The sequence below is a fragment of the Pezoporus occidentalis genome, unplaced genomic scaffold, assembly GCF_034315485.1.
Source record: "Pezoporus occidentalis ecotype Australia unplaced genomic scaffold, CSIRO_AGI_Poc_V1 ctg65, whole genome shotgun sequence".
Taxonomy (NCBI): domain Eukaryota; kingdom Metazoa; phylum Chordata; class Aves; order Psittaciformes; family Psittacidae; genus Pezoporus; species Pezoporus occidentalis.
The window spans coordinates 252,399-275,412 of record NW_026915998.1 but is presented as its reverse complement, the minus strand read 5'-3'; the positions used below and the strand labels follow the sequence as shown (position 1 = coordinate 275,412).

At 45.4% G+C, this 23,014-nt stretch overlaps 1 protein-coding gene and 1 long non-coding RNA gene across 3 annotated transcripts; one reads left to right on the top strand and one right to left on the bottom strand.

The window, feature by feature from the left end:
• Positions 1–58: 58 nt before the first annotated feature.
• On the top strand, positions 59–988 carry LOC134175055 (uncharacterized). The gene is made up of 2 exons (XR_009968880.1): positions 59–300; positions 335–988. It is a non-coding gene; the product is annotated as an uncharacterized LOC134175055 (long non-coding RNA).
• LOC134175054 (SLAIN motif-containing protein-like) lies at positions 961–22,309 on the bottom strand. Of its 2 annotated transcripts, XM_062640491.1 has the most exons (9): positions 21,541–22,308; positions 19,419–20,143; positions 13,220–13,353; positions 10,493–10,642; positions 7,280–7,420; positions 5,109–5,426; positions 4,144–4,281; positions 3,667–3,988; positions 961–2,059 (listed from the first exon to the last, which is right to left on the bottom strand). In XM_062640491.1, exons 2-9 carry the CDS (start codon positions 20,123–20,125, stop codon positions 2,002–2,004), a joined length of 1,968 nt encoding a protein of 655 aa, XP_062496475.1. In that variant the 5' UTR covers positions 20,126–20,143; positions 21,541–22,308; the 3' UTR covers positions 961–2,001. The 2 variants fall into 2 exon arrangements, with proteins under 2 accessions (XP_062496475.1, XP_062496476.1); XM_062640492.1 differs by lacking the exon at positions 10,493–10,642 and having other exon boundaries at positions 21,541–22,309.
• Positions 22,310–23,014: the final 705 nt, after the last annotated feature.

The following is a 23,014-nucleotide window of genomic DNA, read 5'->3' as shown; positions in this document are numbered from 1 at the left end:
TGAAGTGGGACAGCTCTCCAGGAGCTGGGAATATGGGACTTTTAAATGGCTGTGAATCCAAGCAGAATGAGGCCCTGCTCACCTCTTTGCTGCTCCTCTTAAGCCTCTGGTCTGCCTAGAAATATGTAACAGGGTCAGTATTGCTGACAGTAGACATCAGTTCCTTGGTTCTTCAGAGCAGCTGTGTCACAGCCTGATGCACTTCAGCTGGGAGACAACCTTAGATTAGTTAAACACTGCACTCTTCCAAGGAGATTTTGGTCTTTATCTAGCATTAAATAGATGTTCAGTAGCCATTAAGTAGCGGGAGCTGTTTCAACTCAGGAGCCTGCAGGGAAATGCTGGTTTGCTCTTTATGGGGGCTGTAGCCCAAAGGTAAGACAGAAGAGAACTCAACAGAAAGATCAACCCCCTGAGCTCTGCTGCTCTTTGTTCTGTACAGGGGGGAGGTAAATAAGTAAGTTCCCTATGACCGAGGTTCCAGCTTTACCACCTGGCCGGGTTCTGGAAAAGAACCTTCTCCATAAAGGAGAAGCCTGAACAGGGCAGTGCTGTAAACCTGCAGAGCTTTAGCAGGGGTACGGAGAAACCTATTGGTGTACAGTTGTCTGTGACACTCACATGTGGCAAAGAGGGGTTTGTGCTCTGAGAATGAGCTGCTGTAAAGCTTCCTCTTTGCCAGCGGTGTTTCCCGTACTTTGTTGTGCTTGGGCCACTTGTGGATGTTCTTCTAGGAAACCCATGAAGCCAGGGCTGTGAATGGAGTTTTCCTTTGCTACCCCCACCTCATCCTGATGAAATCCAAGGAGATTAAAGGTAAATATCAGCACTTGCAGCATGTGAGGCTTCCTCTGAGCCCTGTTTACCCCTGCAGAGAGTTAGAGGTGGAGTGCAGAAGCCAACTCCTGCAGGCTGGGAGCTGCTGCTCATTCCTAGCACAAAACCAGCCCACAGTCAGGCTCAGTTTGAATAAAACAGATCTATTTCAGCACCATAACGTTTTATTAAACTACACTATCAAAATCACATTGATGGCAGGGAGAACATTGCTATCAGTGCATGTTTCCTGTACTAAGACTGCATTCAGAGCATCCAGCACTTGCTGAGGAAGAAGACACTGGAACAGAATCCTTCATAACCAAAGAGACAGTAGAAAACTGCTACAAAACCCAGGGCAGGTGGGAGCTGGGTGGAAGAGGAAACACTTCCATTCAGATCAGGCAGGGAGGGTTATTGTTAAGAAGTTCACTTTTAACTGGTAGTCAACTTTTCATCTGAGTTCAGATGCTGCTGAACAGCAGGTTTTAAAGAGCAGCCTCTGTCCCTGCAACTGCCTGTTCACAAACCCACACAAATATTGTGTACTGCTCCTTCACTTGTGAACGGTGACGCACGTTGACCACAACAGCTTGAAGTGTTACTACAGTTATAAAACCCTGCTTTGTCTTCTAGAACAAACAATAAAAAGGAGCAGGAACACATTCTATACAGAAGTAAAAACCAAAAAATCGAACCAAAAAACGTGAGTTTCAGACAGAGTCGAGAACACGAGGCTGAGTTTGGAAAGTCACTTCTAACATCTCTATACCTAGTTCTAGTCTCCCCGAGCTGCTGCTGATGCTGTGGAACAACACAGCGACAGCTCCAAGCTGCGCCCCGGACCCCAGCAGCCTGCTGAAGCCAGCACCCTCCAGAGCAGGTCCCAGAGTGCTGCTGTGACAAACCTTCCCAAGGGCTGCAGTGGAGGTTTGAAGGAGATAAGGCTATTTGCAGTCTTCCTGTGAAGACTTGTGTTGCAGTTAACGTTTACAGCAGTGGGAACACAGCAAAGGAGTTGTCTGTTCTGCTGCTGTGAGGTCGGGCTCTCGGCAGGTGACAGGGTGAGGACAGTCTGTGTCAAGAGGAGGGGAGCTATATACATCAGTCTGCAATGTGATGGGTCTCTGGAGTTCCATTGCATGCCCAGCCAGCTGGGGTCTGCTTCACAGGGGTGTTGGGTTGTCAGTAGCACCCATCCTTCCAGGAATCGTCCTCTGTGGTCTGTGCTGACTGTAGAAACCTGGGTTGAGAGACAAATGGGAAAAGGGCACTAACAAACAGCTGCAAGAAGGAGGAAGATCCCAGAAACCTGCTGAGCACAGGGAATGCTTGTTTGAGGCTTCACATCTACTGATGCTAACATCTGGCGGCCTTCAGCAACCTGCTGCAGCCTCACATGTGCCAGAGGAACAGATGCAGCAGCACCAGTTCCAGGCAGTGCAGGGACATCAAGTGACATTTATCCTGCTCTGCTGTTAACACTGTTATAGGGTTTTTCCTGTGACTGAGTCCAGGAGAAGTATTTTCCCTGCAAATACAACTGAACACCTGAAAAATACCCAGGTTTTGTCAATGTATTACTGCAAAGACACTGATTTTAAATTAATATTCAGATGGGAGGTTTTAAATAGATACATTTCAATTGAAGGCTACAATGGGACATTAAAAATCAACAAGCACTTACTGTGTATTAGCCTGATACCACATCACCTTCATTTTCCTCAATCATAAAAGTTCATGGTACAGCTGTGCCAAAAAGAGCTGTAAAAACCCAGCTTTTGGCAATTTATCACACAGTGAAGCACAGCAGATGCCTCAGGATGATGGGATGAGCATGCTTGCTCCAGTGCACAAAGCAGGCATGCAGGTATGCGTTAACATGTCTTAGAGGCCTTATTCTTTAAAGGGATTTAATAGGTTCTAACTAAACACCTGCTTCTTTAAGACTATCTACAAGCTTCAGGTATCCACAGTGTAAGTATTTAGGAAGCTAACTGTAAAAGCCAGAAATAAAATGTCACAAAAAGCAAAGTCCAACCCGCTCTCGCACCTTTCTGGATTAAGATGTGGTCCCTAAATCAGTTCAGACTCATGAAACAAGAACAAGAATTGTAAGTTACTGAAGCCCTTTTCTATGCTCTGCTTTCCCCTGTTGTAGAAAGTTACTGCAGGGATATAGAATCATTCTACAGACAAGCCTTGGTAATTTGTCCTACTTTCCAAACCCTTTAGAAACTCACCTGGAGTCCTAACCAAAGACTAAAGAAGACAAAAAACCACAGTAACCTTATTCTACCAGTAACAAAATTAAGAAGCACCAAAGTAGGTCATCTGGGAAGATTATTATATGAACAGCAAAGAGTTATTGGTCTTTTGGAAGTTTTTCCCCTTCCCACTGAGTAAGTATGTGCCATAATGTTCATTTCTTACAGAAAGAAGTTTGACCCTGGGGCTTTTCACTTTCTGGGATAATCAGCTTGGTTTTAATAACACACTTTTTAAAGCAGATGGAACACTGAAATACTGAGTGGTTTGGTCACTGCTGATGTGGTAAAAAGGGGCATCTCGCCCAGAAGCTGCTGAGTCCCAGCCAGGCAGTTCCCAAAGACATCCACAGAAGGGGACTGCAACCCTGTAATGTCCATCTCCCAGCTAAGTACTGCTCTTTCTTCAAAGGCTCTCCAGCCACAACCCCACATCTACAGTTAGTCAGTAGTTGTGACCCAACTCCATACCCACGTCATGCTTTTAAGATTGGAGATGAACATAACTTTTTAACCAAGTGGTTTAACGTGTGAACCAAAAGGCAGATGTTAAAGTCTGTGAGGTTTGGAGCCTCATGCTTACCTCCTGGATGGCGGTGTTGGCTTGTTCTTGGGCACCGAGATCCCCCCAACAGACGTGCGGGCTTTGATGGGGGAGTTTTTTGCCACAGTGACCATGTTGCTGCTTCTGGTAGTGCAAGTGCTGCTGGAAGAGCCTGCGTGGAGCTGTGAAGATGCCTGTGGCTTTCGAACTCCACTGACAGGGCCTGTGTAACTGCAGGCTTTCACTGGCTGCCTGGGTGTGAGGAGAGAGTTTGTGCATGACCCTGCCTTCATCGGCTGTCGCACTGTCAAGGGAGACTGCCCAGCACTGGAGGAATACCTGAGCTTACTGGGAGCCAGACCTAGGAAGAGAGCAACAAAAGGAAGAACAACCCAGTTGGCAAAGGTAGTTTAAGAACAATTCAGGATACCAGGCCTCTTAGGGTGTCCTTAGGGTTAGTTAGACAGACAGAGGGGAATCAGCTGCAGGGGTGCACAGAGAACACCTCACACCGACCTGCTGACCGCTGCTGGGTTCTGGGAATTCGGCTGCTTGGCACCTGCAGATCTGACTCCAAGCTCCGACTGCTCCTTACAGACTCCAAGGAGCGGAGGCTGGTCCTGGCCAGGTTGGGCATGCTGTGCCTCATCTCCTCTGAAACCAAGAGCAAATTCTCCGTTGCTGCTTCTGGTAGCAATGGGGATGTGTAAAGGGTTAGGCCCTCTCTTGAAAAACATACATGCTTAAAAACAGACAAGTATCACAGAACACTGGATTGGAACCCGAGGATCATCTGGTCCAACCTTTAACCATTAGTGTATAACTAATCCTAGAATCCCGGACTGGTTTGTGTTGGAAGGAACCTTAAAGCTCATCCAATTCCAACCCCCTGCCACGGGCAGGGACACCTTCCACTAGAGCAGGGTGCTCCAAGCCCCTGTGTCCAACCTGGCCTTGAACACTGCCAGGGATGGGGCAGCCACAGCTTCTCTGGGCACCCTGTGCCAGCGCCTCAGCACCCTCACAGGGAAGAGCTTCTGCCTAAGAGCTCATCTCAGTCTCCCCTCTGGCAGGTTAAAGCCATTCCCCTTGTCCTGTCCTTACAGGCCCTTGTCCAAAGCCCCTCTCTGGGTTTCCTGTAGCCCCTTTAGGCACTTGGAGCTGCTCTAAGGTCTCCCCTTCAGGAGCCTTCTCTTCTCCAGGCTGACCCAGCCCAGCTCTCTCAGCCTGCCTGCAGAGCAGAGCTGCTCCAGCCCTTGCAGCATCTCCGTGGCCTCCTCTGGAACCATTCCAACAGCTCCACGTCCCTCTTGTGTTGTTGCCCCAGAGCTGGACACAGTACTCCAAGTGTGGTCTCACAAGAGCAGAGTACCCTCCCTTGACCTGCTTCATTCTTTGTTTCCATTAAATAACAGCTCTTTTGAAACGTGTATGTCAAAATTACTTGCACTGGCTCACATCAAAGCTCAGCCCCAGCTTACCCTCACTGTTGGCATACTTGAGCCGGTCCTGCATGGGACTTTGCACAGATCTCCTTGGGGGACGGATCCGGGATGTGGATGACCTGCTGTAATCTGCACTGGAGGAAGGGGACTGACATCGGGGTGAACTGAGCGGAGAGGGTGAGTATCTGTGCGCGCTGCGGTACGACAGGGAGCAGTCGTAGTCATCCTCATCCTCCAGGCTGTACGTGTCGAACTCCTGGTCGCTGTAGGTCCCTCTGCGCAGGGAGTGAAGGGAGGCGCTGGAGCTGCGCCGGGACACAGATGCAGAGCTGGAGGCACAATCCTGACGGAGGCCTGGAGACAGAGGCAACCTGGATCAGAGGCAGGTTTTAAATAGGAATCTCTTACCCAGATGCAACACAATTCAGAAGCAACCCTTTATTAGTGATTTCACCTTGGGGGGAGAGTCAAGTTAAGAACTTGCTTCGCTGGAGACACTCACAGCTTATGGAACACCTAAAGTGGAACAGTGTCACCCAGATCTGCACTGTTAATAGAGCTAATATTCAAATTGACCTGAATTACTCCCTATGTCACAGACACAAGCAGCTGTGACTGTGGACTAGATACTGCCACACGAGCATCGTGAGGTTAACTAGATGGAGGAGTTCAATTCACAGTATGAATGTTTTAGTTCAATTAATTACTCACCCACCGACATTTCAACTGGTTGAAACAAAGATCTGAACTCCTGTGTCCAAGGGAAAACACAGCCGATTCTTACAGACACCTCCAGTGCACATGTGTATTTACAGGTCCCCCCCACTTGCACCTTTAGTTCATCTTCTTGCCTAACAAAATACCAGCAATTTCCTACCAAGAACTAATTCAGCAAGCTGACAGAAAGGGCTTTTGAGAAAGGCACCACTTAAAGCTCTGAAAAAGCCTCTTCCTAGTGCAGGGATTAAATAAAGGAAGTGTTGCCCACTCCTCTCCCTTCACAATGCAACATGAAAAGCTTCCATCTTTCCGAGGATGAAGCACTTTTCATATTGCACTGGAACCTTTGTAATGTGACAGGATTTTTATCACAAAGCATAAGAAAATATTCAAGTTTAGAAAGGAAAAGGCTGTTATTTGCTTTATTCACTTTAATACAACTTCTCCTGAGCTGCAAAAAAGTGATTGCAGATCTTGTGTCTTTTGCCCGGTTCTTAGATCATAGTGGTTTTAAAAGGATAAATGCACATTTCTAAAGTCAGTGAATGTTCTCCAAACCAGAGAACTTCATTCTCCATTTCCTGTAAATCAAATTAAGGATTCATTTGCACAGAAAAACAGATCCAACCACTTTGTTCCACCTTCAATTAGGAACTCATCCAAATCCCACTGAAGTCAATGCAAAGTTTACCAATGATTTAATGGGAATTGGATCCAGGCCCCAAAATCCCCCCACTGGGACATGAACTTGTTTCATTGTTAAGTTAAATCCACCGAGTTGCTTCTGAATGGTTTACCAGAGCAAAACTTAAACTGTAACTCCATCTCTTCAGGTTTAGCACTCCTGAACTCCTGGGTTTACTCAGTAGAGCGGTGAAATAGTACATGCATCTTCTGTGCCATAAACAACTTGTAAAACCCAGCCCTGCAGACAGCTGCTAACAGGGCTCCAGGCTGCAGCCACTGCTCAGAAAAACACACGTTTACAAGGAGAAAAACTGCTGGGTTATTATTTCAGCTGGATCAGTTCCCAAAGCAATCCACAGGGAATGTCCTGCTTGTGTTTGCTCAAGTGAGGGGGCTGCAACCAGGTGGGAACTGTGAGCTGCTGCTGTTCGAACTGCCATGACAATGAAACAGTCTCTCATGAAACGACACCTATACTTCAGAGACAACATGGGATGAAGGAGTTCTGAGTATTAAAGAGTGCTTATGTATTTAACAGTGGGGTGTGGGATAATACTTTCAACACTATCCTCTGCTTTAAGAGGTGTGATCTTGAGAATGTTCTACAATTGCTAAGTTTCAGTGGCAGTTCGGGCCTGTACAATATTAAAGGAAGCCCCTGCAAATCACAGACGTGTGAAATGATCTTTTCAGTTATTCTTTTGTTGTTAGGGAAAGGGGAAGAGAACTCCAGTTGGAATCCATCTACGTTATCTCTACAGTGCTAAAACTACCACTCAAAGAAGATGGCCATCACCCACTTTCTTCCTGAAGGCGTGCCATGACCTGGACATCAGTCAAGTCCTGCAGTTTATATCCCATAGAGATGGAGTCATCAGATGTACTCAGCTCGCTGTCCACAGATGACTGAGAGCTCAGTGCAGAGTGCATGCTCAGATAACCTTCAGGAGGGAAGAGGAGCACAAAAAGCATTCAGACATCCACATACAAACCAAGAACAAGCAGCAGAGCAGGTATTCTGATAATAAAGCCAGTGCAGTTGTGAAGTTGAGGAATGGTTGCTAGAAATAATTAAGTAGTTAGAAATAACTGAGAACACAACACTCAGTGTTTTGACCTGCAGTTTTCAGGAGGCAGAGTTGTACCTGTGCAGGGAACAAGCTGTGGAGAAGGTAATTTTGAGCTTAGAACCATTAGAGTATCAGTATTATTTCTCCCTATTTTGAGAAAAGGGCAACTATTGATCTAGATACATACTTGTATTAAAAAAAAAAACCCAACCAAACCAACCCAAACCTCACACAACAGAAAAACACCCCCTAGGGAAACACAAAAAATGACCAGAGAAATTTCTGGGAGAGCAGAAGGATCAGTGAATGTGAAACCTCTACATGGCAAATACGCTCATCTATGCCACATGCTCCCAGTGTAACTAACCCCTGGACACAGACACATCAGACCACGTAACTCACAGAGCTATTTTAGGAGAAAATACATCATTATCTTAAATTAATTCCAAGACAAGTTTGCAATTAGTAGTGTATAGATTTAGACCCCCCACTCTGACAGCAGATTGCATGAAGCAGGTAGATATGCAAGAGCCTGAGAGCACTTAACATCACTTTCAGCTAAAGTAGGCTTAAGAGATACAAATCCTGCTCAAGCAGGGATTTGATATCATCTCTTAAATAAAAAGCAACAAGCAGGCTGAGGCACACCAGCAGACACATCCAGAGTGGAAGTCAGCCTCCCAGAGCATCCATGGGATGTCATTCACCACAGACTTCCGCTTCAGCTTCAGGCTTGGCCTGCTGTGTTCTGAGGGGTCTTCACGGCAGCACATTGATGGAGTAATTCTCAACAAGGGTGCCAGCAATACAACATTTTGCCTGCTCTCAGCAAAACATCTAAAAGCCATTTCTGAGCAGCCCTTTGAACAATGGTCAACTCCAGGCAGGCAGGAAAAAGCAGCAGTTTCCCAATATTATTTCTTCAACCAGTTTTGAAGAGCAGTAACCGATGACATGGAAAAGACACATTTAAAGTCCATGTGTAAAATAAATAATAAATTGAGAAAACTGCTTTGTACCAGTAAGCCTCCAACTCCTCATCTGCAAAAGCCAGCTTCAAGATGCAACACGAGAGAAGTGTGACTGTAGTGTAAGGACTGTGTCTGTGCACATGTGTGCCGCACAAATACATACTCCAAATCAAGACCCTCCAGTATTATAACTGTACAACACAATCCTGTTTTTCCTTCTGTCGTCAGGAAAAGACATTGGAGGCAACATGAGCGTAGGGACTGCACCTGCGGGATGCAGGATAAGGAATAAGCAGTTTTCCCATACTAAAAGCTGTATTTTTAATGCAGCTGTATCCTGAATGCAGCTGTTTAAGAAGTTCCCACTCAGTTGTACGTGGTTAGTTTGGTTGTTGCATTCTGAACTGCAGGTGTGTTTTAAAATGGTCAAGGAAAGAAGAAGGAAAACATTCACATTCTTTCATGAGTAAAAAGCGCTGTGGGCTCAACACTGCAAGATGGGGTGACTGTGATTTTCATTACAGAACCTTCACATCTGGATTTTGTCACAGGCTCTTTGTTTAGTTTTTCAGGGCAGTTACTGTTAAAGAGTTTTCAGGGTAGGGAAGCTCCAATCTTCTCAGAAATAACATTAGATTTGAGTCACTCAAATTGCTGGTGAACTTTAAACTCATGTTAGCACTTCCTCAAGGGACAAGCCACCACACACGCAAAGTGAACTCTCATGTATAATCCCATTTAGATAAAGCCTGTTCTATACCTGCCTTTTCATGTGGCACCCATGACAGCCTTTGATTTGCAGGGTGAATGAAGAAGCCTTAGAAGTTCCACAGACACTTTGGTTTTACACATCAGTTACTGTTTCTGTGTGAAAAGGTGGGTAGAATCTAGATCGCCAACCAACCTCATGTTAAAAACGAGATTGATTTAGAAACTTTTCCCTGCAGAATCCAGCTTGCAAAGCTGGCAGCCCTACATGCAGCCTTTGTTTGCAAACAGAGATCAGTGTTCACTTCTATTTACAGCAGAAACCCAGCAGCTCTCAAGAGCATACCTGCACCTGTGGAAACATCCATATCAACCCTTTTTTAATCCTTAAAATAGAGGCTCATCCAATAGCAAGCTTCAAGCCAGGACCGTTAAATATGCTTTATGTTTTTAAACATGCAAATTAGGACATAGCAATTTCCAGGAAAATAAACAAAGAAAGAAATCAAGGAAGATTCCTTTGATCATAAAGCCAAAGGGCAAAGTCTTTGTGCTCGGAAGCTGAGCACAACCTGCATCCAGGATAAACGAGGCTCCTGGAAGAGCCCACATGGACTCCTTAGGCAGCAGCTTTATATGCAAAGGCAGACTTGAGGCTCAGAAGCTTCATTATCATTCCTACAAATATGGGTTTCCAACAGGAATTGTGTGGAAATGGCCTCTAAGGTAGGAAATCTTACTCCAAACGCAATAATATCTGACAAAACTTCTGTTATATTGTGTTCACCTGCCCACTTGTCCTATCTAAAAGCTTCTCCTGGAGGTTACACCTTTTACCTTAAAGCACAAGGCTCCTTTCTGTTGCCTACACTAATCAGGATTTACAAAAGAAACTCTCAAGCCAGCAAACTGAATCCAAGGAATTTCATAAAGTTAACACCTACAGAGGATACCATTATTCAAGAGCAGTATTTTCTTTGCCCCACCAGCTGTTTTCTACCTGAAGTCACTTAAAATTAGTACAATTTATAAATATATAAATTTATAAAAACAGAAACCATGAAATAAATACAAAACATTTAGAATGCAAGGAGGTTTTCTCTAATGAAACAGACGAGACCTGGGTCAGTCAGCAAGCAAAATAAAAAGAGAAAATCGCCATGAGTGAACTTGCATCTCTTAGTAACTTTTCCCTGTGTCAGTTAGTAAAACTCCTTGCATTTTAAACACTGGAGGTTTGCACTGCTCTATTGACATGCCATACCTGAGCTGCCACAGGTTAGTAGTGCTTTGTTAGTCGATTTGAGATGCCCGGGAGAGTTTAGTGCATTGCTACAGGAGCCTGGCTCTGTATTCAGATTATGGGTGCTTGGTGATGCCAGCGGACTGCAATACAGGTTTTTCCATCTACTGGCTAGAAGGAAAAATACAAAAAAAGCCATCAAGGTTATCAAGTTATTTTGAAAACCAAAGAGCATAAGATAAAGCAAGGCAACAGATCAAACAAGATTCAATACTGGAACAGATGTACTTCAAATGAGACATTTTGACAGTGTCGGTTACCACTGTAGGAAGCAAAGCGGTGCCTGCCTCTTGCTTGCTCTCCCCTTTAACTTGTTCTGTCACTTCTGAAGAATTCCAGGAATAACTGCTGACAAACTGGGCTTTAACAAGCCACACGCTTTGAAAGGGCTGGTCTTCAGACATGGCTGTTTTCATGGGTATCTGTCATTTCTACACCCATCTTCCCTCTCAAGAACTCCACTGACCTGCATATCTTTACACATCTGTTATTTTGACTTTATCCTGATGGATTCAAACCAGCGTTACACTGCAAAGCTGTGCCTTGGGACTGAACTGAGAGCAGATCAGTATGGTAAAACAGCCATTCTGAAATCCTCATTCAGCACAAAGACTCATATATGAGTTAGTGAAACAGTCAAAAGTAAGCCAGGTAGCAGAATTAGTGCATCCACACTTGTGAAGTGGGAAATGAGCACCTAAGGAATGACTTCATCTGTAACTTGTATATATTCAAGGGGCTGCTGGACTGCCCATAAGCCATTACCACTGAGAGAACAGTAGCTAAGAAAACAATGAAGATTCACTATATAAATAAGTTTTGTTGTTTATTCCCCCCTGCCAAGTATAAGGTCAGACTATTTGAGTTTGGAGCGATGCCGTACAATAAAAGCTGATATATTTCAGGCAGAAAGCAAAGAGTTAATGGAATGAACCTTCATTCGAGTTTTTCAGAGCAGATGGTTTATGAAAGTAAATGAAGTTTGGTCTCAAACAACATTCAGTTATCTCAAATGAGGAATTTCAAGGCTAAACTCAAAATAAGCCTGACCACAAGCACTGCCAAAACACTGGAAGAATGTAAACTTAAACCCAACAACAAATCATAACCCAAACAATGAGAAAAGCCACCCAAACCCCTCCCAACAAAACAGCATCCTCTCAGACTTCAAATCCCTGAAGTCAAATTACTGCCCAAACTGAAGTCAGGATTCTTGCATTCACACAGAAGACAAAGCCAGTTCAAACAAGGCAGACAGCAACTTCTGCACCAAGCTGGGGACTGGATTTCAGCAGTTAAGAACATCCCTGAACTTCACACCATTAATTCTGTTGGAAACTGCACTGTTTCAAACACTAACCCTACTTTTGTGTTTAGATGTTGGCGAGTCAAACCAGACAGATGAAGGTGCAACAGCTCCTGCTCTGTGATGATTTTCCGTGAGGAGCTCTTAGAGGAACATACTAAAACTGGTCACTCCTCCAGCTGCAGGGTAAATGCCAGCTGCCTACAGAGGAAAGCTGTATGCTACAGAAAGCTGTACAGTATAGAGCAGGATTACTTATTCACTGCAAACCCCTCAGTGGTTTGGTTACCAGCAATTCAGCCCATTTCCCATTCTAACCCAGAGTACATTGGAAAAGACGTGGTTAGGATATCCAGCACATGGATTCCAGGTGATATACTACAGGTATGCAGAAACAGAACTTTCTCAGTTTTGGAATGAAGTAACATCTGCAGCTATTCTAAAAGCTCTTACATCAGTGAAAGGCTAATGTGGTATTGATCATCTGGTGCTCTGAAAACGCACAAACCTACAACCCCAGAATACTACTGAACAGAAGGCTCCGTAGCATTTCATTTCAGGCAGATTGATTACGGGATTTTCCTTCCGTGGTGAAGTAATGCAGCTAAAAGCAACCACAAACTGCTTGTTGGGGAAGATAAAACTGGAATTAAAACTAGGTTTCCACGTGACTCCATTTCTTCAGCTTAGGGATTTTAATGTTTTATGATTGTAAGCTTTGAGCAGCAGACAACTACATTACCAGGTAATGCTACTAATGGTACGATACTGTAAGAATCATCACTATTAGAAACACTTACCACCAGAACTTTTGATATAGAGAAGAAGCTGCAATAAGAGTTTTGTGTGAGTCTCTCCCCCATTCCCCTGAAGCATATTACTCCCTCTACGTATTTGTACACTGAAGATGTTTAAATACTGAAAAATAATATCAAGAACCAGCAAACACTAAAATATGTTTTAGAGTTTTGGCTCTGAACATAATCAAAAGCAGAAAACAAGGTGGTCAATCTGGCTGTTAAATTGAAATGCCTCTATTTGCTTCTTAACAAATACATAGAGGTGAAAGACCACAGTTCCACTTGTTTGGTCTGTTCCTTGCCATCAGTGCAATTTTGTTGCTGTTTACAGACTGATCTCCTACCTTCATAGCCGAGGCATGACCAGCGTAACCAAAAGCAGGGAGGTTTCTACACACCACCACACAGGGCTGCACAAACATGCACAAATCTGAGCCAGTATGTGAAGTGCTGTGTCTGCAGACACTCTCCACCCTGCAACTGCACCCTTCAGTTCTCCTCTGCTTCACCACTTCTCACGGATGTCAAGTACACAAGTGGATATGAGAGACACTTGAGGCAGCAATGTCCCAGCTTACATACCTTGATCAAGTCTGCTCAGCAGAGTCCGACAGGCCACCTCTGTCTCGGGGCTGGGGTTATCCAGCACCTGCCGGCACCATTTTAAAGGTGAGGCTGTTTTCTGATCCACAGATTTCCTCGGGGATACGTAGAGCCTTTGCAAAGATGGAAAGGAGACAGCAAAAAATGCCCATTAACTCAAAGCATACCGCCAACGAAACAGCATTTACTAAAGTGCATTTAACAGGAGTTAATAGAGAAGTTACCCACATGAAAAACAGGGGAGGAAGATTTAGATTAGACATTAGGCAGTTCTTCCCTGTGAGGGTGCTGAGGCGCTGGCACAGGGTGCCCAGAGAAGCTGTGGCTGCCCCATACCTGGCAGTGTGAAGGTAAGTTCTAGTATCTGAGCATGAAACGATGATGAGGATGGTTTTAAGACCTCAAGGAAAGTCTGCATGTGGTTCACTGGCCTCCTACACTCTTGAGCAATAACTTTTGACACTCCTGCAGTGAGACACATCAAGTCTTTCTGCTCCAGTTACTCATTCTCACTCAGGCACCTTGTATTCAATTCATAAAACATAGCTTTCCACAACAAAACCAATACAAATCAACAGATAATTATCCCATTACTTTCTAAAACCTCTCATGTTTAAAAGGCACAGAAACATACTATGGGGGTCTCAGGTGCCTATCCATGTTTGGCCAAGGTAAAAGAGACAACTGGGATATTTAAAATACTGGCATCAAAATGTCCATCTCAGCTATCACCCTGCCTTCTGTCCTGACTCCAGGTAAGGATAAGCACAGAAACAATCAATCCCAAAGCCATACTGATGCAGAACGCTGTCCTGGACTCCCTCAGCCTGGCAATCTGGGAGTGTCAGATGGAGCACTTATCAAAATCACATTTTTTAGTGAAGTATCTACATCTAAGCCCATTTTTTACTTCCTACCTGCTTCTAGCACCCACAGCACCCTACTGCAGCAAGTCCTGCCATGCCCCAGCGTCCAGGGTGAAGAACCACCTCCATCCATTCACCTGCCCTGAAAATGTCACCTGTTCTTTACACTTATATTCCTCTTGTCTGGCTCTTGAGGGGTGGGTACAGATGGAAGGTCATTATTCCCCATTGTCTCTTGACACGCTACTCATGGGTTCATAGATCCTAATAATATCCCTGCCCCTGGCCAGACCCATCTTTTGCTCTCCCGAAGAAGCTTTTTCATACCAAGCTTTACAGGCAAATACCAAAATCCAAAAGCTAATTTGCTATTGACAAAATAAATGCTGAGAAACACGAACACTATTATTCCTGCAGCTGCACTATCCCTACAAGCACGTCTTGCTGTGCTCCTGCATGGGTAAATGAGCATTGCAGCCACTCAGATCCAATAAATCAGAGAGAGCCAATTGCTCTCTCTCTGGATTTACTTTACAGTTGAGACAAAAAAAGCAACAATAAAACCATCAAACAAAAAAGAGGCCAATGGCCTCCTTAGGGCAGATCACGTTGTTCTTCACGTATTTTAGGTTAAGGGAGGAAATCCTGCTCTACTTCAGGAAGCAGTAGCTCTACCCAGCTCCTTCCACACCGCTAATCATGCTTCTATGTAATCAGACGTATGGTAACACTTGTTTGATTGCCAGAACTGTTTCCACATGGAACAGGGTGTTGGAGTCCACTGTAGTCTGGCAGAGGACTCTCATTTCCCAGCTGACAAGTCTATTGGTAAGAGATGGTCTCACTTAAATTTCATACAATCATAAGATCAATCACAGACTGGTTTGGATTGGAAAGAACCTTAAAGCTCACCCAGTTCCAACCCCCTGCCACGGGCAGGGACACCTTCCACTAGAGCACCTTGCTCCAAGCCCCATCCAACCTGGCCTTGAACACTGTCAGGGATGGGGCAGCCACAGCTTCTCTGGGTTCCCTGTGTCTGTGTCTCACCACCCTCACAGGGAAGAGATTTCACCAAACTCAAGGAAGAAAGCTCAACTCAGAGCACTGACAGCTTAACTGAACAAGAGGCGAATTCTGGTTTTGATCCCACAGCATCTGCCTTAGTAAATTTCCTTTTCAAGAAGCTCTGGGTAAGGCTTCAATGTACCAACTTCTCAGGTACCCTGGCATCATGTATGCAGTGTTTCTGGTACAAATATGCTCAGGCGTGCCATGAAGCATGCACACAACCGTCAGTTAACCAGTCAGCCAAAGTCCTTTGGCTTTAACAAATACCTGATTCCTCAGTAAGCTTTACCCTGCAGTTTGCTCCCTCAACTCAGCAGCTGGGGTGTGAAGCGTGCGCTGTTTAAATGCCAAAAGGTTATGCTTTGAATGTTTTCTGTGCTCAAATTGCAAATGACAATTTAGAACCTATCTGAGTAGTTACAAAGCCTAGCACAAAATTCAGAAAGTAAACATCAGGGGCATATATCCTAAATGTGATGTACTGGGGTTTGCTGTGGAACTGATTAAATATAAATGAGGTTTTCTTCAGATTCTGTGAGGAAACCCTTAGATAAAACATCTTTACTTTCTGCTTAGTAGTGTTTCACTTTCCCATATCAAGAATGCTATGAAATGCAGCTCTGGTAAGTGCCAGGTAGTTCCAGTTGTGCACCAATGATGACAACTTTCCAACCTGCACACTGCATTGAAGAAAAAGCATCTTCACAATTCAGGACACATCAGATGAGTTGTAAGTGTGCAAGCCTGTACTGCCTGAGACGTTAAGATCCTAATCAGATAAGATATTTGCACTAGTAAATCTATAGGTCTTAAGAGGAGACTTCAGGCTGCAGAAAGCTCTATAACTCGTGCATTAAGGCATTAAACTGAGTAAATTGAACTGCAGTTTTTAAGACATGATGGTTTATTACATGCCTTCCACAGCACTTAGCACAAGTTGCTACCACAGCACTAAACGTGAGCTACATGCATCAGAGCAAGAAGAAAGAGATTGGAGGTAGCTAAATATATTTAGAACGATTTAGGTTTACAGGATATACTTCCAGAAAGTGCTCAGAAGGCAGCTAAATTCTTCTGTAAAGGTGTATTTCAAACAGGTAATGCATCCATTTTCCTTTCCTTCACACATCAGACTTGAGAAAGTTGATTTTAACATTTTTTTCTGTGCTTTATGTTGTTCTAGTCTCAAATCTAAACACTATTGTTGAACAGAACAGCTCAACAATAGAGTGTTGTGGAACAACAGTGAAACAACATTGGGCAGGTCTTGTAATGATAGAAGCTAAGGGAAAAAGGAGGAAAATACTCCACACGAAGACATTCCAGTATTAGCCCAAGTAGAGGTCTGAGACTTTCTTACCCAGAAACTGGGAAAAGAGGAATAAAATGATACTGCAAAGCCCTGAAAAGGCGCTGCTTTTCCTGCCTATCTAGTGACTAATCCTGCTCAACAAAATCCCCAAATCTAGGCACTAAATCCCAGAAGCTCTAAACACACATTAGCTTAAGCTCATGACACAGCCAATAGTCTGTAAGATGATCAAAAGGCACCTTGTGGGACAACTCACGAGCTGCATTATACGAACATGGCACAAGGCTGCTGAGCTGCGTGTGAAAAAGATTTCCCGCTCTGCTCTGGCAGTGGGACCAAGCATATCCCTGCTCACACCTCACCCTAAGGAAAAGAGCAGGAGCCAACACCTCGAGCCTTTCACTAAGCAAGCAGTTGACTATATCAAGTTAAAAATACCTCTGGAAGGTTTTCATCAGGTGACCAGCCTGAGAAACTAAGACCTTGTGAATTGCTTTTCATAGAGTGGTTTGGGTTGAAGGGACCTCAAAGCTTATCCAGTTCCAACCCCTGCCATGGGCAGGGACACCTTCCATTAGAGCAGCTTGCTCCAAGCCCCTGTGTCCAACCTGGCCTTGAACACTGCCAGGGATGGGGCAGCCACAGCTTCTCTGAGCAGCCTTGCCTGTGCCTCACCACTAAACAATAAACTAAAAGCAGAGAAAACCACAACTTAATTCTTTGGGGGAGCACCTACAAGTGGCAATCACCGAGGAAGACAAACAAGGTCAGGCTCCTGCAAACACGGCTGGTTTGATCCCTTCTGTGCAGGGAACAGCCTTTCTGCAAACTACTCTGGAGCTGACCTGCACTGAGATGTAGCTTAAAGGAGCTCACCCATTAGCAGTGAGCAGCACTCCAGTCTGAATGTGGCTGAGCTGTGCTCACCCAGCAGCACAAAACACTGACTTCCACTTGATCAGGTCTAGGGGATATTTACAATTGTGAACAGCTATTTGAGAAAGGGACCTAAGCAAGCAAGTCAAAGGAGAGGCACCAAGGAGGTAGAGAGTTACAGCTGCAGCGTGGGATGCGGCACCTCACGTTTCCGAGTTCAGTGACTGCAGGGTTGTTGTTATAAACACAAACCCTGCTGAAGCTGAGGGAAGCTGCACAGAATCATGTGCAAGTTTGATCTAAATAAACCTAATAATTTCAAAGTAGCGCAGAAACTAAGCCTCTGTCTGCACCTGCAAAATAAGCCCCCTGCCGCATGCCTTTGTGCTTCCGCCTTCCCCTCCTGGGGCCATGGGCTTTGCTGTTATCACATCAGCCCAAGGGCAGACTGCACCAGAGGCTTCAAACCTGATGAGAAGTTATGATGCATAAGAACAATATCACCACAGAAATCACCCTGAAGTTTGGACCTGTTCTTAGAACTAGAATGACACGAACATCTAAGAACCAAAGCCTCATTTTTTGAAAGCTTCTCACTCCCAATCCCCTGTTTTAAACACCTTCATATTTTAAAGACTACAAACTAAATTCTTTATTCTTTAAGGTATAAAGCATCACCCCCTCTAGTAGGTGATATTAAAGATAAGGTCAGCAGACCAAGAGGACCAGGCTGTTAACTGAACAGACAGAAGCAATGCAACATGATCAAAGATGATTTATGACAATAGTACTTGCACAAGTGCTCTGTAATACCACAGCTCCTTGGGGAACCTCTTTTTAATATGTTTGCCTGTATGAGACAAATCTGACAAGAAAACAGAGGTATCAACAACAGGAAGATCATGGTCTAGTGAGAAGATCACCTGGCAAAGAACAACCTCATGAGTCACCAGCTCAAGGGAAGGTGAAGACACAGCTGCTGGGAGCAGAATCAGTCTTGATGGCACCAACACCATCCATTGCCCACGTGATCTCAGACTCCCTCTGGTTCCTTCACCCAATCAATGCAATTTGAAGAATCTCATGAAAATGAACATAAAACTGATTGCTTTCATTAACACAGAAGTAATGAAGCCTGTCTTCCAAATTTAACTGGTTAAATATATTCTTTTTAAAGAGATCTGCTCCAAATGCTGTTTAGGTATCCTAAGGAGTTTCAGTGATTGAGTTAGAACCATTATATAGGTTTTAAAAGAAAGCTTGCAAAGAAAAAAACAACCAACAATCATGTTTTTAATATAACCTCAAATTTAGACTTGAGCCGAGTGAGCTCCATTCCATTAACAAAAGTTTACCTTCACTTACATCGGCTGAAATTTCAAGTCGCAGCTACTGCATGAGTTGGAATTAGCCTCAAACTTTACCTAGCTTTGGAAGGGCAAAGGGAAATTAATCTGCTGATTTATACAAGAAGTTCTAAACAAGGCTGGTGAAGCAGAGAGGCCTACACAGTGAGCTTGGCTGAGGATTACATCACTGATCTGTTTCACTTCATGTCTCCAAACAAAAGAAACAGGTTAACTGTGAAGAAACGGTATTCAGGAAATGAAAATTGTTTGTTGTCTTAGATACCAGCAAAAGCCACAAATTCCAGGCAGCCTGAGGTCTCACTTTGCATTTTACAACACTCTCATTTGTACATAACTATTAAATAACGTATTTAAAGTTTAAAAACTAAATTATACATTTACCTGCATGTGTTACACAAAAACCGGCAGGGAAGGGAAGGGAAGTTTTCTGTGCTTGCTACAGCAGTGTCAGGAAGAAAGGGGGAAAGACAAAGCCTTCAACTGATTCAAGAAATAATAATAATGCTCTGGCAAAATGGTCTTAAAAATAAGACCAGTCAATAACAGGAACCACATTCCTGCTGCTAGCAACCGAAGCACTGTATAGAAATCACTTTATATCCTTAAAAATCACTGCACACCTAAAACCAAACTCCCAACTGCAGCAGGAGTTCCAGATATCACTGAGGGTTTGAAATACCTACCAGCAGTCTTCTTCTTCGTTGCAGTTTTCAAGTTCTAACACTTTGACTTCATCCAGATCCATGTCATTGGACAGACTTTCTGATTCTCTGCATTTCTGACTGGGATTTTGTTCGTTTGTTTTAACTGAGGAATCAATACCAGCAAGGACCACGTTTCCCATCAGCTCTGTACTATCACTCGTGGCTGTACGTGAGGAACACCTCATGTCACCATCATCCTTCACTTCCACCTTACACACGCTGGAAGACAATTCCTCAGTGGCACTGCTGCTACTATACTGCATTTGGGCATCTATATCTTTTGTGAAGCAGTTGTTATCTCCTGCCTCTTTCCTTATCTTGCTTAGTTGGCTGCGCAGATCCGCCATGATTTGCAATTCCTGCTTCTCGGTGATGGCATTGATGCTGTTATTAATCTCCATCCCATTAAGACCAGAGCCATGGTTATCCACAACAGTATGGAGCTCACTCTGCACTGTCCCAAGCACACTCCTGCTGCTCTTGGTCCTGGGGTGCTGGTTCTCTATCTCCAGCCTCCTCACCAGCTCCCTCAGCTTCCGCACCTCCGCCAGCTCCGCACCCACCTCCTGGGGTGCCGGTGCCGTGGCAGGGCCCATGGCTGAGTTCTCCATGGAGTCTCGTCCTAAGGCTGGCTCGAAAGCATGATCCTGCTGTATGACCGGCACATTTCCAGGCACCACCATCATCCAAAACACACAGTGGCACTGCAAGACATGAGAAACATCTAAAAGCTCCATGAAGATGCACCGTATTTTTAAGCCAACTGGCATTAAACCCCCCAAAATCTCATTTTTATAAACACAATTACATTGGGTACAAGGACATTTAAACAAAACCTATTGAAAGATAACAACTGAAATTAATAGGAAACTTTTCAACAAACACAGAATACTCATTTGAAACAGTGAGGATGTGTGACTTGTGCTACAAAGTGGCTGTATAAAAGGAAGCTGATTTAATCACAGTTTCCATCTGTTTACTAACAAAATATGTGAGAAAAGCACTGCCTGAGCAAAGCCAGGAAACATCATTAGCAGGTGCTGACGTCAGGCAAGGACAGCACGAAGAAAATGCTAAAAACATCCTTTGTTCATTACCAGGTTTACCCTGGAAAAGCAGAAAAGGGACTGGAGAAGGTTTCTGGATCAACTCACAGCAAAGACTAATGACAAGAACCACAGTTACAGTGGGAGGTGAAAATAAGCATTATTTGTGTCTTAACTAGCATCTTTTCCAGTTACAAGTGCAAAGGGAGAGGCAAGCTCTTTGAGGCCAACATAGCAAAAACCAGAACAAAAAGAGAGATAAATACACCCCACCATAGATGACATATTGCAGTAAGTTTCATAAACCAAAGCCTTCTACTTGGTTTTGTTTGTTAAATGCTACTGTTCACCCTGTGGCTGCCGACCAGGGTGAATAGCAGCAGAGCACCATCACTCTGGCAGCTTTACACTGCCCAAGTTTCCAGGCTTCCCAAAAATTCACATGCATTTAACAACCAGCTTTCCACCACTTACAGATAAGAAGCAAACACTGGTTTTCCCCTGCACTAGTGATTTACATGAGTTTTCCATTTCAACATGGGATTCATTTCTGAACTGACTCTTCACTGAAGAGCCCCTAATACAAGATTAATGCTCCACAGAAGGAGTAAAAGGGAGTCCCTTCAAAAATATAAATCCTATTTCAGAGAAGGAGAGCAAACAGACGGACAGATGAGGAAAGTCAGAAACAACCACGCTGAAGTTTAATAGAAGATGTGATGCAGACATCACAATTTCACTTGGACCCTGGTTTTCTGTGGCTATAGATGTTCTTCCCCCTCCATTTGTTGCCTCAAAGTTTCCCCTGTTTTCAAGGCCTAACTGCCAGCAGGTGAGAGGAAAACACAAAAATTCAGTGTCACACAAAGGGCACGAAGCCAGCAAGGTTAAAAATACACCAACACCCCCTCAGCATCTCGCTGTTACTTCAATCACTTGTAACTGCAGCACCTGAGTGTGTTTCCTACAAAACACATTTTGTTTTGGGTTTTTAACTTGTCAGTTGGTGGTTTTATTTAGGTCCTGTACAGAAAAGATGAAAGTTTCAGGCTTACATTTGAATTAGTAATGAAGACAAACAGCTCCTGTGAAGAGCTGACTGCAGTGCGCTTTGAACACCACTCTCAAAATGACGCCTCTAAGGAGCATTCCTGAAGTCGTTTTGACCTGGGAATGAGAAATTTAACGTGGGGCTCCCAGAAAATCAGATTCCTACTCATACGTCCACTTGGAAAACCTCCTTGTGGCATCACCCGCTCTCTCCATGAGTAACGAAGCATGGATGATGTCCAAAGGAACACGGAGGATTCCCAAAGGCAGCTCAAAGCTCCTGCTCAGGAACTTGCTGAGGATGCACCAGTGGGGAGTTTAAGCGTCCTACTGTCAAAGCAAAACACCACAGCCCAAGGGGGGAGCAACGAGATCTGTCACCCAACAAATCCCTTCCCCTCTAAGGCTGAGGAGCAGCAAAACCTCCTTTTTCATTCACAGACAGGGAATAAACAGATTAAAACCATTCCGCTTTTTCCCACGACCAGTAAGCCTAAATAAAGGAGCAGGGATGCAGGAGGGCAAAATGTGCATCTGAAAAACTTGATTTCATTGTATACAGGGCTCAAAAGGCGGGGGAAAGAGAAGGGAAGGGAAGAGGCGGCCCCATCTGAAGCCCTTGCTGTGCCGGAGACAATCATTCGGAGTTTCCCATCAAGACATCCGGGTTTCTAACGAGGGTTAACGGGATCCCCTCACCACAGAGGGCAGGATGAGGCCGGGGAGCGGGGCAACGGACACCACCCCCTCCCAGCCCGCAGGTAACGGCCCCGGCCCCGGCCCCGCTCCGGGAGGAGGGTCCCGGCCGGGAGCCCCGCAGCGTGGACAGCTCCCGGTGCGCGGGCACGGCCTCTCCGAGGGAGGCACCGAGAGGAGGAGGAGGAGGGTAAGGGCGGGGAGAGGGTCGCAGGCAGCACCGGGTGCGGCGAGAGGCGGCGGCGACGGGGCCCTGCGGGAGGCGCGGGGCCGTGAGGGGCGAGGGCGCGACCCTAACGTGGGGCTCGGCCGGTCCGGTCCGGTCCGAGTGCTGCGGCCCCGCTGTGCCCATCTCCCCCCCCCCCCCGGTACCTGCCGCCGGTGCTCGGTGCCCGCCGCTCCCGCTCCGCCTTTCTCCGGCGCCGCCGCGCGCCCCGCTCGCAAACGGCGGGAGGGACGCGCCGCGCGCGCACTCGGGGCCCGCCCCCTCTGTGAGGGGAGGGCGCGGATCTGCGCCTGCGCCGCCGCCGCCTCAGGGCCGCGGCCCCGGGTCCTGGTCGGAGCCCGCAGGAGGCAGGGGGCTGCCCGCGCTCACACAGCGCTGTGCCGCCGGCTCGGCTGGGCTCGGACACGGCTCTGTCCAGCCGCTAGCATCGCCCACCCGTTATGTACAGTCATGGAGCCATGGGGTGACATTAGGGACACCTTCCACTAGAGCAGTTTGCTCCAAGCCCCTGTGTCCAACCCGGCCTTGAGCACTGCCAGGGATGGGGCAGCCACAGC

What these genes read in the sequence shown, in the direction of transcription:
- LOC134175054 (XM_062640491.1), bottom strand. Translation starts at nt 20,125, where the DNA reads ATGATGGTGGTGCCTGGAAATGTGCCGGTCATACAGCAGGATCATGCT. An exon ending in GCTGAGCAGACTTGATCAAG is followed by an intron (nt 10,643 to 13,219) that starts GTATGTAAGCTG and finishes TTTTCCTTCTAG; the next exon opens with CCAGTAGATGGAAAAACCTG. An exon ending in ACTAACCTGTGGCAGCTCAG is followed by an intron (nt 7,421 to 10,492) that starts GTATGGCATGTC and finishes TCCCTCCTGAAG; the next exon opens with GTTATCTGAGCATGCACTCT.